The sequence below is a fragment of the Accipiter gentilis genome, chromosome 1, assembly GCF_929443795.1.
Source record: "Accipiter gentilis chromosome 1, bAccGen1.1, whole genome shotgun sequence".
Lineage (NCBI taxonomy): Eukaryota > Metazoa > Chordata > Aves > Accipitriformes > Accipitridae > Astur > Astur gentilis.
Window position 1 is genome coordinate 7,163,383 of NC_064880.1, and position 15,475 is coordinate 7,178,857.

At 49.1% G+C, this 15,475-nt stretch overlaps 1 protein-coding gene across 4 annotated transcripts in view; it reads left to right on the plus strand.

Moving 5' to 3' along the window:
• Positions 1 to 15,475, plus strand: part of KAZN (kazrin, periplakin interacting protein) — a 230,180-nt gene that overhangs the window by 123,373 nt on the left and 91,332 nt on the right. For 2 of the 4 annotated variants that reach the window (XM_049810008.1, XM_049810019.1), the window contains one exon: positions 13,640 to 13,817. The exons of 1 other annotated variant lie outside the window; for it this stretch is intronic. In XM_049810008.1, the coding sequence (XP_049665965.1) occupies positions 13,640 to 13,817 (178 nt within the window). Of the gene's footprint in view, positions 1 to 13,208; positions 13,281 to 13,639; positions 13,818 to 15,475 lie in introns of those variants that run through there. One more of the 4 variants, XM_049810029.1, reaches the window with a different exon arrangement.

Genomic DNA, 15,475 nt, shown 5'->3' on the forward strand with positions numbered 1-15,475 from the left:
GACACAATTTCGTTTGAGCAGGTGCCCCCGGCCCCAGGCCGCTGACCCTTCACGCGGCGGTTTCAGCGACAGGGTCCCCAGTGCCGGTTTCTCTTGGTTTGCCTCATCAGGTTCCTCTCCTGCTTCTCACGTTCGCCTAATTACAGCTTTCCACTTCGATACCGGCATCACCTCGGTGGCCTGCGTTTGAAGGAAACGCTGTGAAATACCGTATCTGATTTGCTTGCAAGCAACATTGGGGCAATTTAAATTTTTTATAATTATTGATGGCATGTAATTACGTTGCCAATAACACCTGCTATTTCTATAGAGGAGTAGGGAACTGTTGCACCGTGGTGAGTTGCAAATGCAAATTGACACAGGCAACCCTAATCGGGCTACGGTGGGCGATAATTAAAAGACACTATCATATGTAAGGGCCAAGGAAGCTGATGGAGACCTGACACTGCTCCGAGGGGTGGCCCTGAATCCCCTCCTCCTGGCAGTGAATCCAGTTTTAGGGGAATGGGTAAGGGCAGTGCATGTCCTAATGCAATTTTCTCTTTTGTGCATCCTTATTACTGTAACTAGAGCTTCAATTTCAGGGGTTTTTTTTGTTCATCAGCCCTTAATAGTGGTAATTTGCTAGTGCTCCAGTCGGTGGGTGCAATGTGCAGAGCCCTTCCCCACTTCCAGCAGGGATTTGACCTTGCAGTTATTCCTCCGTAATCATAAAAAATCTGCTCCCTTGTCGCATTCTAGACAGAGGCGGGCAAGAGAGAAAAATAATTTAGTGAAAATTGGTCTGAAAGTGTGCTCTCGACGTGCCTCCTCCCCTTCCTCCGAAGACTGGGAGTGCAGCAGTGCTGTTTGCAGGGACCGGCTCCTGGGTGCTGGACACGACCAAAGCACCGGGCTGTGCCAGTTTTCGGGGCATCCCCTCAGTCTGTTCCCAGCATGACCGAGGGACCTGAGCAGCCGATTCCTGCGTCACCGTGCTCGCTCGCTCGGGTGGAAGGTTGCAGGAGACGACCGCAACTCTGCTGCACCCGAGGGTTGGGAGAACAGGCTGGAAACCATCCTCTGCCTCTTTCCGCCCCCCTGAAAAATACAGTTTATCTGGCATCTTGCAGCAAAACCCTCTCCAAAGTCAGTTCTAGCTCAAGCAGGGGCAGCCTGCGCCTTGCTATGAGGTCTGTGGGGCACAGATGATTTGTAGGGTGCTGTGTGACCGAGCAAAACCGGGGTCCCCGATTGCAGAAAGTGCCGCCCACCTCTCCCCCAAAAAAACCCCAGAGGTATCTTTGGAGCAGAGGGGTGAGCCCTGCACAGCAAGCTCCTGCTGCTGCCTTCGAGGGATGGGAAGGTATCAACTGGTCTGATGAGCAGGGATGCAATTTCTACTCCGGAGCTGCCACTGTCCCGCCAGGAATCTGCTGGGGAAGGCAGCACTGTTGTGCGCAGCAGCGGGTGCCGCTTTCCAGAGCATTTATAGATGCAAAAGGGGAGCAGGGGAGGGGAATGGAAAATGTAAGAATCCATTGTAAACCCTAAAGGCATGGCGAGCGCTGAAATCTGAGCTCCCGAGTGAAAGCTGGTGTCCGTGACAATGGATTTCAGGCAGTAAAAAAGCTTCAACGAGGATGTTTCTGACGAACTTTAAATCCCTGACTCCGCTTCAAATATCCCGTATGAACATGCCCCATGCGAGGTCATGCCATTTAGTGGATACACTCCAACTTTCTCAATTTTTCTTGGAAAATCGCAGAAACGTTTTGATCTTTCAACCCTCCACCCCAGTGCTTGATCTTGACCTTGAAATTTGTCACCTGCCATCTCACCTCTTATGTGACCGAGCCTGGTCGAACTTGTCACACGTCAGCATTTGCGTTTGCTGGGGATGGAGGTAATTTCTGTAAGCCTGGGAGAGCGTTTGTACGGCACCCAGCCCTGGAGAGTCATGGCCTTTTTACCTAACAAGTGCTTCCACAATATAAATATTTAAGTATAATAAACAATTATGATCAAGTTTCTTGGGTGACTGCACACAGCAAGTGAATTTAAAATTCATTTCCCATGGGTATTGAGGCTTCAAATTCACTTTCTGTGAATGTTCATGCTAATAAAACTCCATTGCACAGGAAGAGAACACAAGAGAGATGCAAATATGACAAGGGCAAATTTGCTTAGGTTTTCAAATGAATATTCACCAACTTTTTATTATTTTTAAGTATTCATCCCTATTTGCTATAAAAGGACTATTTTATCTTTACTCTCCAAGCTCAGTGAAGCATGTATTTCTGAGGTATAATATACATTTCCTTGTACTAATGGAAAGTTTTGTTACTAGCAAGTAATGAGTACATTTAAAATGGACTTTATCTTCAGGAAAAGTAAACCCACATGAGTTATCACCATCTTGATTAACATCTGTATTTCAACACATCTTGCAGTTTAAGGCTGGGATTCTTCCAATAAGCCTAAGGGATGTAAGAGCCACCGCTCCTGCTGAAATAAAGGGTGGGTCAGAAGCAAATTCTGTTATTCTCCTTTCTAACCCCCCTTACAGCTCGGTCTGGCTCAGTGTCCTTACAAAACTAAACCCATCCGAGCAGGGTTTCTGTGCTATTTCGCTGGCTTGTTGCCAACCTCCCTGGGTTTTTTGCCCCTCTAAAGCCGCAGATTTCAGATCCAGATTCTTACACCATGATTTTCCTCTGATTGTCTTTGCTCATCTTTCATCTAGCACTGCCCTCAATTACGAGGATGCCGGAGCTGCTTTCTCTTCACGCAAGCTAAGCTCACGTTTGGAAGGACTTGGGGGGTCACCGTGTCTCCTTTTTGCCTGAGGCAGAGGTAGCACTGTTTTGACATCTTCATTTGATTTCCATCCTGGAATTGAAAGAAATGCAAATTAGCAATAATGAATATTTTCATTAAAAGTGTCTAGACATTATATCTGAGAACAGGATAATGATGCTGCTGCTTTCTATAAAATAGTCTGAAGTAGACCCAGGCCACTTTATTTTTTTCATCAGAAAAGATAACGTTTATTTAAAAAAAAATGTAATTTAATGTAAGTGAAATTAGGGTAATTGCTAATTATGTAACTGCAAATGAGGCAGATCTTTATCTTGAGGCGAGCTGGTCTGGTGCAGATGATGAACCGTTAGTTCTAATGGGGTGTCATCAGAAGGCAAGAAAATCAGCCAAACAGTCCTAAGTCTTTTCTTGCGCTTGTCTGGACCTTTTGGATAGCAAGGGGCATGAGGGATGAAGCATCACCCCCTCTCACTGTAGGTCTGCCCTAACATTTAGCCTAGGAACATAAATGTGGAAGTTACAAAAGGTACCATGGGGTTTTTTTTGTTCTTTGTCCTGTGCCATGACAGAGCAAGCTCCCCACCTACCAGCCCTGCATTCCCCGCACCTCGGCTCACATCTTCTCCATCAGGTTTGAGGTCCCAAATATTTTCAAGCTTAGTATCCATCCTTGGGCCTCTGGCACTATGACAAACTGCACTCAATGCCTGAAAAAAGTTTTGAGACTTTTTATTTTTTCTGTATGCACTGGAAGTTAATAATACAAAAACTGCCCTAGAGCCAAGTACTGCGTTATGAAGTCACTAACTTTATAGGATAAACATATTACCCTCACATGAGCTGCGGTACATGGGTATTGGAAAAATTAAATGCACTTGAATAGCTTTGTAGATATATATCTCTGTATCTATAAAACCTACTGACAGTGAGCAAACACAAGAGCTTGGCAGTTGTCCTGCTCTGTTTAATTGCCATCGATGAATTTTATACGTATCACCTTCTTAAAATCCTTCTGCCAACAGTCCTGCCAGCTTAGTGATTTGAGTCTTGTCCTGAAGACCTTTGGGGTGACAAACGTGCTGGTACCCACAGAACCTCCTGCATGCACTGGAGCTTAACAACACATTTAGATTTTTCTAAGGAATCTATCCAGCTGTGCTTTTTAAAAATTATTATTAATTTAGCATTTTGCATCCTCATTTTTTTTGCCTGTCCTATATATCTGCTCGGGCTTTCTCTGAGACTACCCGCAGTGTTCCCTCTCTGACGAGAACATCAGCTTTCCCTTGGATGGATCCCTCTTGTTCCACCAAGCCTTCATCCGAAGGCACCTCCCTCTTCTCTGGTGCACCAGGCTTGGGGAAAACTTCCCCACTTTCACGAAAAGCTATTAATATCAATAATGATATTAATAAGCCTCACCTGAGTTAGCCAAAGGGCTAGATAATGCTTCAATCCTTCTCTGCCATAGAGGACTGAGCTTCTCTTGGCGTGCCAGCTGATGACCAGTGCTATCCATCTGGGACCCCAGATTGCTCCCAGTGGCAGCTGGGAATCAGACAGAGGGACCTGGGTCCAGCTGGTCAGCCTTATCTCCAGTTATCCCCCAAAGTGTAGGGACCCGTACGAAAACCTTGACAGCCTGGGGCATCCCCTCTGGACGCGGGCCGTCCTGCCTCCCCCCTGGACACAGGCCAAGGAAAAAGAAGAAAATGCAGGAATAACAGGAATCATTGCAGATGATTTTACCTGTTGTATATCATAAGCAAAGAAAGAGTTGACAGCACCTCCATTTGATCTCTGCCATGAACTGACTTAGAGCCAGAATTTTTCAAAGGCTGCTAATCACCTTGGTATTGATTTTATACCAAGATACTTTATCACACTTGTGTGTTTGCTGTGGGTTTGGGAGGGGGAAAAGGGGTTTTACAATTTTTTTTTTTAAAGTAATCTACGTCAGAAGCTAAATGGACTTTATTAGAAGCAGCATACCTGCCACCCTTCCATGCCTGGGTGTTACATTAGGGTAAATCAACCTCCAACAGATTTCATTAAAAACTCCAGTTTACACAAAACATGTGTGCTTGTGCAATACCTAAAAAGCAGGGGGGGGGGGGGGGGGGGGGCTATTTTCCTACCATTTTCTGGTTTTGTACACTGCACTAAAGTAGAATATATGCTGAGCCATTTTGAGTCAAGATAGCCGAGCAGCCATGACCCCATGCTTACAGCTTTGCATTTTCTGGTTTTTAATCCTGATTTCTCCCCCTCTGCCTCATTAGTGTCGGAGCACCACAAAACTTGCCCATCACATGAGAACTAGCGCTCCTCCCAAGTGCGGCACTGTATGAGAGCACCAATAACACACTACAATTCTTTAGGCAAAAGATGAAGGAATTGTTCCTTATTTAACTGGAAAGGCTTGCTGTGTTCTATGGGTTGCAGTAGGTGCCCTTTTCCACCGGGTCACAGCAGCCCTTCACACTCAGTTTCAGCCCATCCGTGCCTCAGTTTCCCCATCCTGTGAAATGAGGTCTGTAGTATTTTCCTACCTAACGAGAGAAATAAAAGTACTTGTGAATTATCTCATGTAAAGGGGTTTCTCTCAGTCCTGGAGAAGTGTTATTTTTCACAGAGTAGACGACTCCAGCCAATCTGCATTACGAACAGTTAAGGAGATGGACACCAATATGCTCCAAGTCCCGAATGCATAGAATCAATAAATACATACTGAAGCCTTAAAACATGACTATAAATTATATAATGTGTATATGTATGAATATTGCTCCAGTTTTTCAGCTGCCTTCTCAATGCTGAAACTTTATCTATGTGTATTTTTAGAGCTCTCATAATTTAGTGGGGAATGTAATTGTATGTTTGTAATCTTATGCAATACAGGATTAGTCCACCCTGCTGGTAGCATCTTGAAAAAAAAAAAGAAAAAAGGAGGAAAAAAAAAGAAGCTAGTTTTACTGTTCCGCACTCCCTAGCCACACTCTTTTGTTGCAAAAGCGGCTGGTTTGCCAGCGGGGTGATCCCCAAACCAGGCGTGCCCCTGGCATCGGTGCCACCAACAAAACAAGGGAGGACGACGACACTTACACCAGAGTGCGCTTTCTCTCACTTGAAATGAAAAGGAAGGATGCTTTGCCTTGGGTAGCCTTGTAAGAATAAATTAAGTTTTCCTCTTGTCTAGATTGCGCTGTGCGATCCCCGAAACACCTGCGGGAATTTTGTGGATGCCAGCATGCACCCTGGGTGGCAGGTGGCAACGGGGAAGGTGCGCTGCGCATGCTAAATCCCCTCTCCTTTACTCTATGGAGGTCTCCAGTTCTGCATTAATCTTAGGATTATTTTAGAGGCCTGAACCACACTCAAGATCTTATCTTTTCCTTACTTCACAAATATTATAGTAAAAAAATTACATTTCTCTCTAGGGTCTTCCTCTTCCAGGATGCTCTACCTGACTCCCTGCAGACCCCGTTTCTAGTTTTGTTTGCTGGGGAGGGAGGGAGGTATGGGCTGTTCTTCCACTGGTTTTGCCGATGGTATTTATTGCCACAGTTGAAATGGATGGGTACAATTGTTTATTCCTGCCTCTTGCCCAATTTAGGACAGTGGTCTTGCCTGTAATCTGCCAGGCTAAGGCATCTAGAGGGTCATGAAAATTCAAAGGCGTCTGAATTTCACGGTGCCTCTTGCTAATGTCAGATCTTCATAGGAATTGACTTCACAGGACAAAGAAACTGTCAGCTGAATGCTGATGCTGTATTAATGATAGGGTGCATTGACCCACCCCGGTGTGTCATCATTGTTGCGAAGGAAACACAGAGGCAACCCATAATCACCTTTCCTGCATCTGTCCCACTAACACCTAATTTAAGTACATATTTGTCTGCTGATTGATCACAGGATTTTTTTGACGGCACCTATTATCCTGCTATCTAAGCGCTTCAGAATCTCCCTATTGATTTAAGTTTTTATATGATCCTTATAATAGTGTCTGAACAGCTGGTAAATTGGGCCTGCAAAGCAAATGTCTCTGCAAACTTCCCATTCTTCCAAGAGGATGGATGATTTCTTGTAGTAAGTCAGTGGGACCTGCTCTCCCAAATCACCCCTGTAGTTTTGCAAAACCCAGCCAAGTTTTCCCCCTTGATTTGTGACAGGGAAGGGATGGGGAAATGGCATTTCACACAGACTTTGCCTGAAGTTCTTCCTCTTTCCTCCCTATTTCTCTCTTCCTTTATGGGAAGCTATTTGTGAAATCCAAGCAGTGTCACAGAACTGGCACGTAGACTTCACCGCTGCTGCCAAGCGCGTCGGTACCGCGTGTCCACGCTTGGGTCCACGCTCGCTCTCCTTGCTCCTGCGAGTGTATTCCCACTGGGTGCTGCTAAGCTATTTGGTAATTCCCAGCCACACTCATGGGTCTCCATGACTTGCCGGCGTTCCACCCGCTCACCCATCCATCGCTGCTTTGCAGAGCCACCCCCAAGCACCCACACAGCCCCTGCCAGGCAGCTCAGCCCTGAAACCACCCAGGGGGGACCAGCACCAGAGGTCAGGGAATCCTTCTGCATCCTTCTGCATCCTTCTGCTGGGAAGCGGCTGGTGGAGGGCAACAGCTGTGGACCAGTTCAGATCAAGTGGGACCTTGCACTTTGTCGATGCTAAAACCAGCTCCTTAGGGATATTTCAGGCCTAACCACAGTGAAAACAGTTTTTGCAGCAAAGTACAACCAGCCGGCTCAGCTGACGTGGAAGCAGCTTTGGGGCTCACCCCTTCTCTTAGCCAGACCTACAGCACCTATGTAGGAACAACCTGGCAAACCTGCTCCTGGGTGGGAAGAGCTGGGCTAGAGCCCACCACAAATCAGAGGTATCCATGCAAGAAAGCTAAATTATCACAGCACCATCATCCTTACTGCTTCTATATGCCGTGAAAGGGAGCACTTCACGCATAGTTTTCAGCAGGAGGTATGTTAAAACAGGAGGGTGGATCAGAGTTAGATTTTTGTCCAGGTCAATATGACCCACGAGATGAAGATGAGGTCGTCTTGGAAATAGCTGCAGGGTGTCAACCATGACTGACTGTGTGAGTTTTAATGGCTTCATTCACTTTTCAGTTGCATGGACCAACCGGAACCAGGTGGGAGACGTCTGACAGTTTATATGTCTCAGATGACAGACGTCGTTCATCAATGGGAAGAACCCCCCCCCAAATTCGCACTGAGTCCAATTTTATGTTAAGCAGAGACCCTGAAACTCCTGGGTAATTGCACTTACAGTTCTATAAACCTAAACAGCAATCAACTGCCCTCAATAGTCAAGAAAGCAGAAACCATTAAAAGTTTTGGGTACATTGCAGCAAGAGCTCATCACTGACACCGATACCTGCTTGTGAAAAGCTGGCTGCTGACGTCGTCCCCATAAACATTTAAATATAGGCGGAATGTACACAGATTCATTGGATTGCTGTAATTCATTAAACAAATGTTGGGTTTAATAGAGCTGCGTATAAAGGCTGGTGCCATAGATGCGCTCAGCTGTGAAATATGCTGTGGAAGTCATTTGTTTGCAAGGGGTCGAGAAATCTGCTTCCTATTAACGTAAAATGGGTTTACTGGAGAAAAATCTCTGGGATCACATTTTTCTCTCAATCATCCCTTCTCAGTGGGATTCCTTGAGGTTCGCGCTGGGTAACCGAGATGTGTCTAAGCTGGGGGGGGGTTGGATCTGGGGTTTGTTTTGATCCATTAAGCTTGTATCTTGCCACGGTGATGTAATTCCCCCAGTCCGAGACACTTTATAAACATTAATGGGTTTGTTTTCACGGTCCCAAGGGACGCGCAGTGCAGGAAGGTCACCGGGACCCTTTCATCCGCACAGAAATGGAGGTGGGGAAATGTGTCACTGCAGCATCATGGCAAAAAACCAGAATATTCACCCAGATTTTTTAACCTGTCCATCCTTAGGTCTGTTTAATCCTGTTTTAATAACTTAACTAAAGCACTAGCATTACAGCTACAGCGCAGCAGTAACACATCAGCAAGGTTTGCGTTAAGATGCTGCTATATACTCCAACCGAGGAAGGAAAGAGTTGGTGCTGAGTATTTTAAGAGCGAGAAGGGGGGTCAAATGCAGTTGTAAATACACAAATAGAAATGTGACCTTTGTAGAGGGGAAAAAAAAAAATTTTAGACATTAGCAACTATTGTAACTTGGATGGAAATGACTTAGTGGAGATGTGCTACAAGAGACTATTGAACTCGGGGCATGCTGTGCTTTTTCTGGTGATTGCTGCTAAAGTTTGCTCGTCTCTCGGACTGGATTTTCTTGGTGAGCTTTTCTTTGCTGGTGAACGGCCACACAGATGCCTCTGGTGACATTTGGAAAGGGCCAAATTGCCGCTGTTTGCACTGCGGTGTGCCAGGGCGTAACAAAATAGAGGCGCAGATCAAAAATCCCGTCTTTGGCAATCTTTTTTTCCCAATCACAGGAAGTCAGTTTTAGAGGATGTGCTGAAAGAAGCTGGTGATACTCACAGCCCTTTCAGCAGGGAATTGTTACTGTAAGCAGAGATACATGGAGCAGATGAGAAAATAATGTAAATATACTGACAGAAGGTAATTTTTCTTGTGGAAGTGAGACACAAGCAGATAAAAAGCGATCCGCAGAATTTACATAAGTCTTCACCATCTCAGAGGTCATCATTCTGCAGGGTGACACACTGAAATTCATTTTTATTAAATTCTGGTTGATTATTTAATTGGAAAAGAAAGGATTTAATTGAATCAAGTCAAAGGGCTGTATTAGATTACGTTCAACCTTAACACAAAAGGCTTTTCCCATTTAGTTAAACTGGTTCCTTTGCATCTTGTACATATTAAACTACAAAAAGTGGTAATCTGAATAGCAAATTGAAGTGTTTGGAAGGCCTGAATGCTACCCACGTGCTACTCAGCCCTTTTTCATCCCCTAAACCTTCTCATATTCCCTTTACTGTGCTCCTTAGGTTGAAACAAGAACAAAGACGATGGGTAATAGTCTCAAATCTTCCTCCGTCCACGTTTATGCCATCTACATATTCTTGAGAAATAGCCTGCCTGGATGTGATGCTACTACCAGAACATGTTGCCCAAAACTGAGGGGTTTTTTCAGGTTTTCAAGGCTACCCTTGCACCGCCCGAAAAGATGCTGAGTGTAGCTAAGGCTGAATCGCGACTCAAGACTTGTTGGCGTAGACTCAGGTTTCCCGTGTGTCCTTAGGAATATTCCTGACCTCTCTGTGCCTCATCTGCGCTGCCAGGGACTCTCATCCCTTAGGGACAGGCACTTGCTGCAGAGCCGTCAAGCTCCTGGTAAAAGCTGGCATGAAAAGAAAAAAACGCAAAGCAATTTTGGGAAATAATATGTTTCTAATTTTGGCTGTTTAATTAGCTTTTAATTTAATTTTTTGTTAATTCAAAGCTAACACGAGAAAGGGAACGAGGCCTAATTCCTTTCCTAGTGCTTCATTTCATCCCAATTTTGAGGATTTCTGCAAAGGCTTGGTCTTCCGAAAGGGAATCAGCACAGTCCAAAACAATCCTCAGGTATCGCAGTTTGAAAATATCGCACACCCTGGCGAGATTTTTAGTCCTTCCTTCCTGAAGGCAGTTTTGCTGCCGGAGCAACAATCGGGACCTTTCCGCGGTTACCCGTATCTCAGAACCGGGGTGACGGCGAAGGCAAATTTGGGGTTGGGAACGTGTAGGGGTGCGCACACGCGACAGGGCGTGGGATGGAGAATCAGCATCGCTGCAAACCTGGGGCAGCAACGCCGCGGGGTACATCCCACCGCTTTAATTGCAGGTGGTCAGCAAACCCTGGCCGCTCTCACGCTGGAAGTCCCTTTGCTGCCCCGTGCTTGTGCTGGCACCGCTCGTTTTCTGCCAGGCTCGAGCTCTGCTAGCCGATATCTCAGGATTGCTGTGACATTGCACGCTCTTTCCAGGCGGATACTCGGAGAAATCAAATCCTGCTTTGAGAGATAGAAATCAATTTTAAATGGACCCTGCTGTTCCCTAGTAAGGACAGGAGGAGGTATGGGGAAGGGGAGAAAATCTTTCAAGATATCTTCAGGGGAATCTCAAAAGGACTTAGAGTAATAAGGAAGATTTTTTTAAAGTGAGGTTATTAATTTACGGATGAGTCCACAGGCAACTTTAAGAAACGTATTTTTTAAATAGCACACACGCTAATGTAGAAATTCTCTTGCATCGGTAAATTAAAAAGATTCCAGCGCTGCCAGTATAGCAACTCAACTAGTCTATTATTAAGGTTAGATTGAGTAAGAAGCATAATTTGGACTTTGCTTCAGCAGCTGAATGTGTTCTTCGAAGGCTCAAATCAGTTTTAACCTGATTTTTTATGATAAAAATAATGTGCTGCTACTTTAAAGCTGAGTTCCTTTCTGCTGAAGTTTACATTTTATTCAAGCGCAATGACTAAGTTTTGCATATATGGTGCTGCGATTGCACATGCAGGTTATCTGGTTACATACATAATTCTCTCATTTGCAAGCACAGTTTGCAGCAAATACTCATGCAAATTAGGCATGAAACCGGGTATTTATCTTGATTAGAATTCAGTTTCTACATATACTTAAAGAACTTTATCTCATTCAGGGATGGCTGCATAGATGGTGAAGAAAGAATTTCAAAAATTGCATTTATTCTCCTTGCGGGTTGTTTGTCCACCCTTTGGGAATTCATCAAGGAAAGCAGACCTTGCCAACGGTATTCCAAGTGCCCCGGCCGAGAGCTAGTTGGTTGGGTTGCAGACACTGCTGGAAACTCTCAGTCAAAAATAACTTTCCCTTGAAAAAGCCACTGCACCATTTATCTGAATACTAGATTTTCTTTGTTTTACAAAATCCTGTTAGAGATTACAAGGTCTAGATGCCACTTGACAAGGACTCGGTCCTTTCCACTCTTGGAGAGCTGGCTGTACACCTGATCCAGACCAGGTCTGAGGTTTTGGGGGTCCCAGGCCGATTTTAGTGTTGTTTTTCAGCAGACTGACATGACAGATTGACCCGATTTCTGTTCCTGAAAGCTGCCTGGGGACACCGCATGCCAAACCCCTCTGCTTCTGCAGAGCTGCATCCCAGCGTGCCCTGGGGACCGTCACTGTGTGGGGACAGTGACGTGCTTCTGCTTCATCTCATGTCAAGCCTTTCCTAGAGTCATCTTTGCAGCTCTCAGAGAAGGGAAGCCCTTTTCTATCGTTTTCACTGCATTTTGCCTAAGGTCTCTGCAACGCCAGCGGTGACACAGGAGAAGCATCCTGAAGTTCAAGGAAATGCCCCCAATTCTCAGGTTGTTCAGCCAAAAGCCTGAGTTCAGGCAAATATCGGAGAGTTTAGCAAATCGTACAGACGCCGGCAGGACCGTTTCCCCCTCTTTCCTTAGGGATTGTGATTTTCTCTGGCTTTTCCCTCAGCGAGAGCCCTTCCTTGCCGGCCCTGTCTCCCCACCCCGCTTCCCGCACCCACTCCACGTTTCCGCAGGGCCCCGCAGGCTCCCACCCCGCTGCCGTGGGGGGCTCCTAAACCCATCCGTCAACTTTTCGAGGCGCACGTGGCTCAGACGAAAACAGGCAACGCGGCTGCCCGCAGCTTTCGGAAGCAGGGATGGTTCGGGGAGATTGCAGGCCATGGTTTCCAGAGCAGCATCAGCATCATTTCACAGGGGTGAGGATGAGCGCGGCTGCCTCGGCGAGGATCGCAGCTCCGAGGATCGCAGCTCCGCAGGCTCGCTGCAGCCCAGGCCCTGGCAAACGTGCCTGCGGATCCCTCCGAGGCATCGATAAGGCACAGGGAAACATCAGCGCTCCCTCTAGCAGTCGCCAGCGACGATACCAAATAATTCTCGATTTTTCACCCCGGGTTCGTGCCACATGAACCGTCAGCGTAAGGACTCTCGCATTAACTGCTGCTACAGCAGTGCCAGCGTACTGCTTGCTCTTCTCCCCCCCCCAAAATCCTTCCAGGGGGAATTTTTTGGAGCCCGTTTTACCTCCACCTGCTGCACGCAGCTTTTGGCTACGGCCACCCACCCGGGGTGAACCTGAGCCCAATTAGCAGAAAAAGCACTTCATTAAGTGGGATGTTCAGCCCACTGCAGCACTCACCGCACCCGCGCAGCACCCCTAAACTTCCCGGGTGGTGGGGGGGTGTGGGTGGGTGTGTGTCTCGCTATAAACACAGCGCTACCGCGGCCGCCGCAGGGCTGCCCCCCCCCCCCCCCCCCCACGCTCCCCCGCTCCCACTCCCCCCCCCCCCCGTCACTTGCCCGCCCCACGCAGGCGGGACCCGCCCCCACAGCAGACGCTCAGCGCCGCGTTAACGCCGCGCAGCGCCGCGGATGCCCTCGGCCGAGCCGCGATCGCCTCCGTCGCGGCCCTGCCCGGGCTGCCGGGGGGGGCAACAGGTAGGGGGCAAACACCCCTCCCACGACCCCCAAACCTGTTCCCCCTCGCACAGCCCCGCTCCCCTTTGCGCACCCCCCTACGGCGCTGGCAGAGCCCCCCTCGCCCAGCCCCTCTCCCCTCACACAGCGCGCTCCCCTCACACAGCCCCTCTCCCCTCACCCAGCCCACTCCCACTCGCGCGGCTCCCCCTCAGGCAGCCCCTTCCCCCGCCCCCCCCTCCTCCTCCTCCTCCTCCTCCTCCTCCTCCACCGGCACAGCCCCCTCCCCGCCCCCTTTCCCCCCCCCCCCCCCCCGCGGCGGCGCATGCCGCTCCCGCTCTCTCACCTCTCTCCTCCTCTTCCTCCCTCCTCCCCCCCAGGCCAAAATCCTGCACATGATGGACGACAACAAGCAGCTGGCGCTGCGCATCGACGGGGCGCTGCAGGCGGCGGGCCAGGAGGTGACGGCGCTGCGCGCCGAGCTGGCCGCCACCGGCCGCCGACTGGCCGAGCTGGGCAGCGACCCGGCCATGGAGCACGGCCCCCACAGCGCGCAAGGTGGGTGCCGCCGCCCGCGACCCCCCCCCGGGTGGGGGTGATTTGGGGGGGGTTGGGTGTGTGTGTGTGAGGGGGGTGTCTCTCCGCGGGTGCCGCTTGGGAACCGCCTTCATTCGTTATTATTTTTTATTGTTTGTTTAGTTGCATTCTCCGGCGCGGGGAAGGGGGGGGGGGGGGGCTGGAGCGAAGCCGCCCGGGGGTCGGTGCGTCCCGTCGGGACCCGGCTCCACCCGCCGGTGGCGGGTTTCCCCCTTCCATTTCCAGCTGCCTCCTAATTCCCTGCTACTTCTTCCACCTCTTTCGCCTCAGCACCGCCAGCCCAAGGAGGGACACCCCCCCCCCCCTCACCTTTCGTCCCCCCCACTGCCCCAGCACGTTGCCGAACTCGGCTCCCCCCTGCACCCCGGCTCCCCCCTGCACCCCGGCTCCCGTCACCGATTTCGTAATTCGTGAGGAAAGCAGCCATGTTACAACCGAGAGCCGGGCGCTCCGGCCCCGCCGCTCCCCCCCCCCCGCCCCGGGTTGCCGGGCTGGCCCGGGAGCCCCGGAGCTCGTCCCGTCCCGGGGCGGAGGGCAGACCCCGGCGGTGCGGGGGAGGCGAGTCGCCCGCCTCGGCTGCGGGAGAGAGAGCTCTCGGTACCGTGCGTGGCTGCGGGGAGCCCAGCCCCCCGAAACGACCGGTCCCCGAGGCAATGCCGCCTTAGTTCCTGAGTCTGGCTTTGCAGAGACAAACCCTCCCCCCCCCCCCCGTGCCATGCCTATGTCCCCTCTTCCTCCGCCCCTGAACCCCCCAAAAGTTGTCAGCAGGCCTTGGAGCTGGAGCAGGGGAGGCCGAGGGTGGAAAAACGGGGCGCGGGGGGAGCGGGGAGTGATTTGCGCTCTTGGCTTTGCGTGAAGGTTTGCAAATGGGGTCCGAATTGTTGCTGCAGCGCTCTTGACAGAGTCCGGCTCTCGCCTGGCTGAAATCTGCTGTTTTCTGCCAATCAAAGTAGGGCTGCCATCACTTAGAAACATTTAAATACAGATATATATATATTTTTACCAAATACTTAGGCTTGCGTGACAGCTCACCCCAGAGCAGCCTTGGTGTCAGAGCAAAAATAGTGGAAGCGCTCCCCTTTCCCAATAACTGAATTTACACCCATGTGATAAAAATGCCAGTAGCTGTTATTTACTTGTTCCGTATTTTCTGTGAGTATCTCTTGGTAGGGTAGTTAGGCATTATTTAATAGTTGCGTTTTGGTTAAGCTGTAGCTTTTTAAATGTAGTGTAGGTCTTGGTGGGCATCGCTGCTCCTGGCAGGCTGCTATTGCACCACCGGTGTTTTGTTGTCCGTGGCGTTAATGCAGATTGATTTAGAGGGATTTAATTTGTGGATTTCTTCCATCCACCCTGTTGTGTTTTGGTGTTTCGGTAGCAGGGGTGTGGTGTGCGAATTCTACCTGTTAAACAAAGTTAATCCATCATCAGGTGAATTTGCTGTGTGGCAGGAGCCGGACCCAGCAGAGCTTCCTGGTAGCTGCGGGTATGCGGGGAGTAAAGTTCCGTGTGCGGTCAGGTATTTTCAGAACTGATACATGCGTAAGTGCCTGTTGGTATAACCTGAACCAGACCCTGCCATATACTGCATCCAGGCTACGGAGGTGCTTTCTTTTATA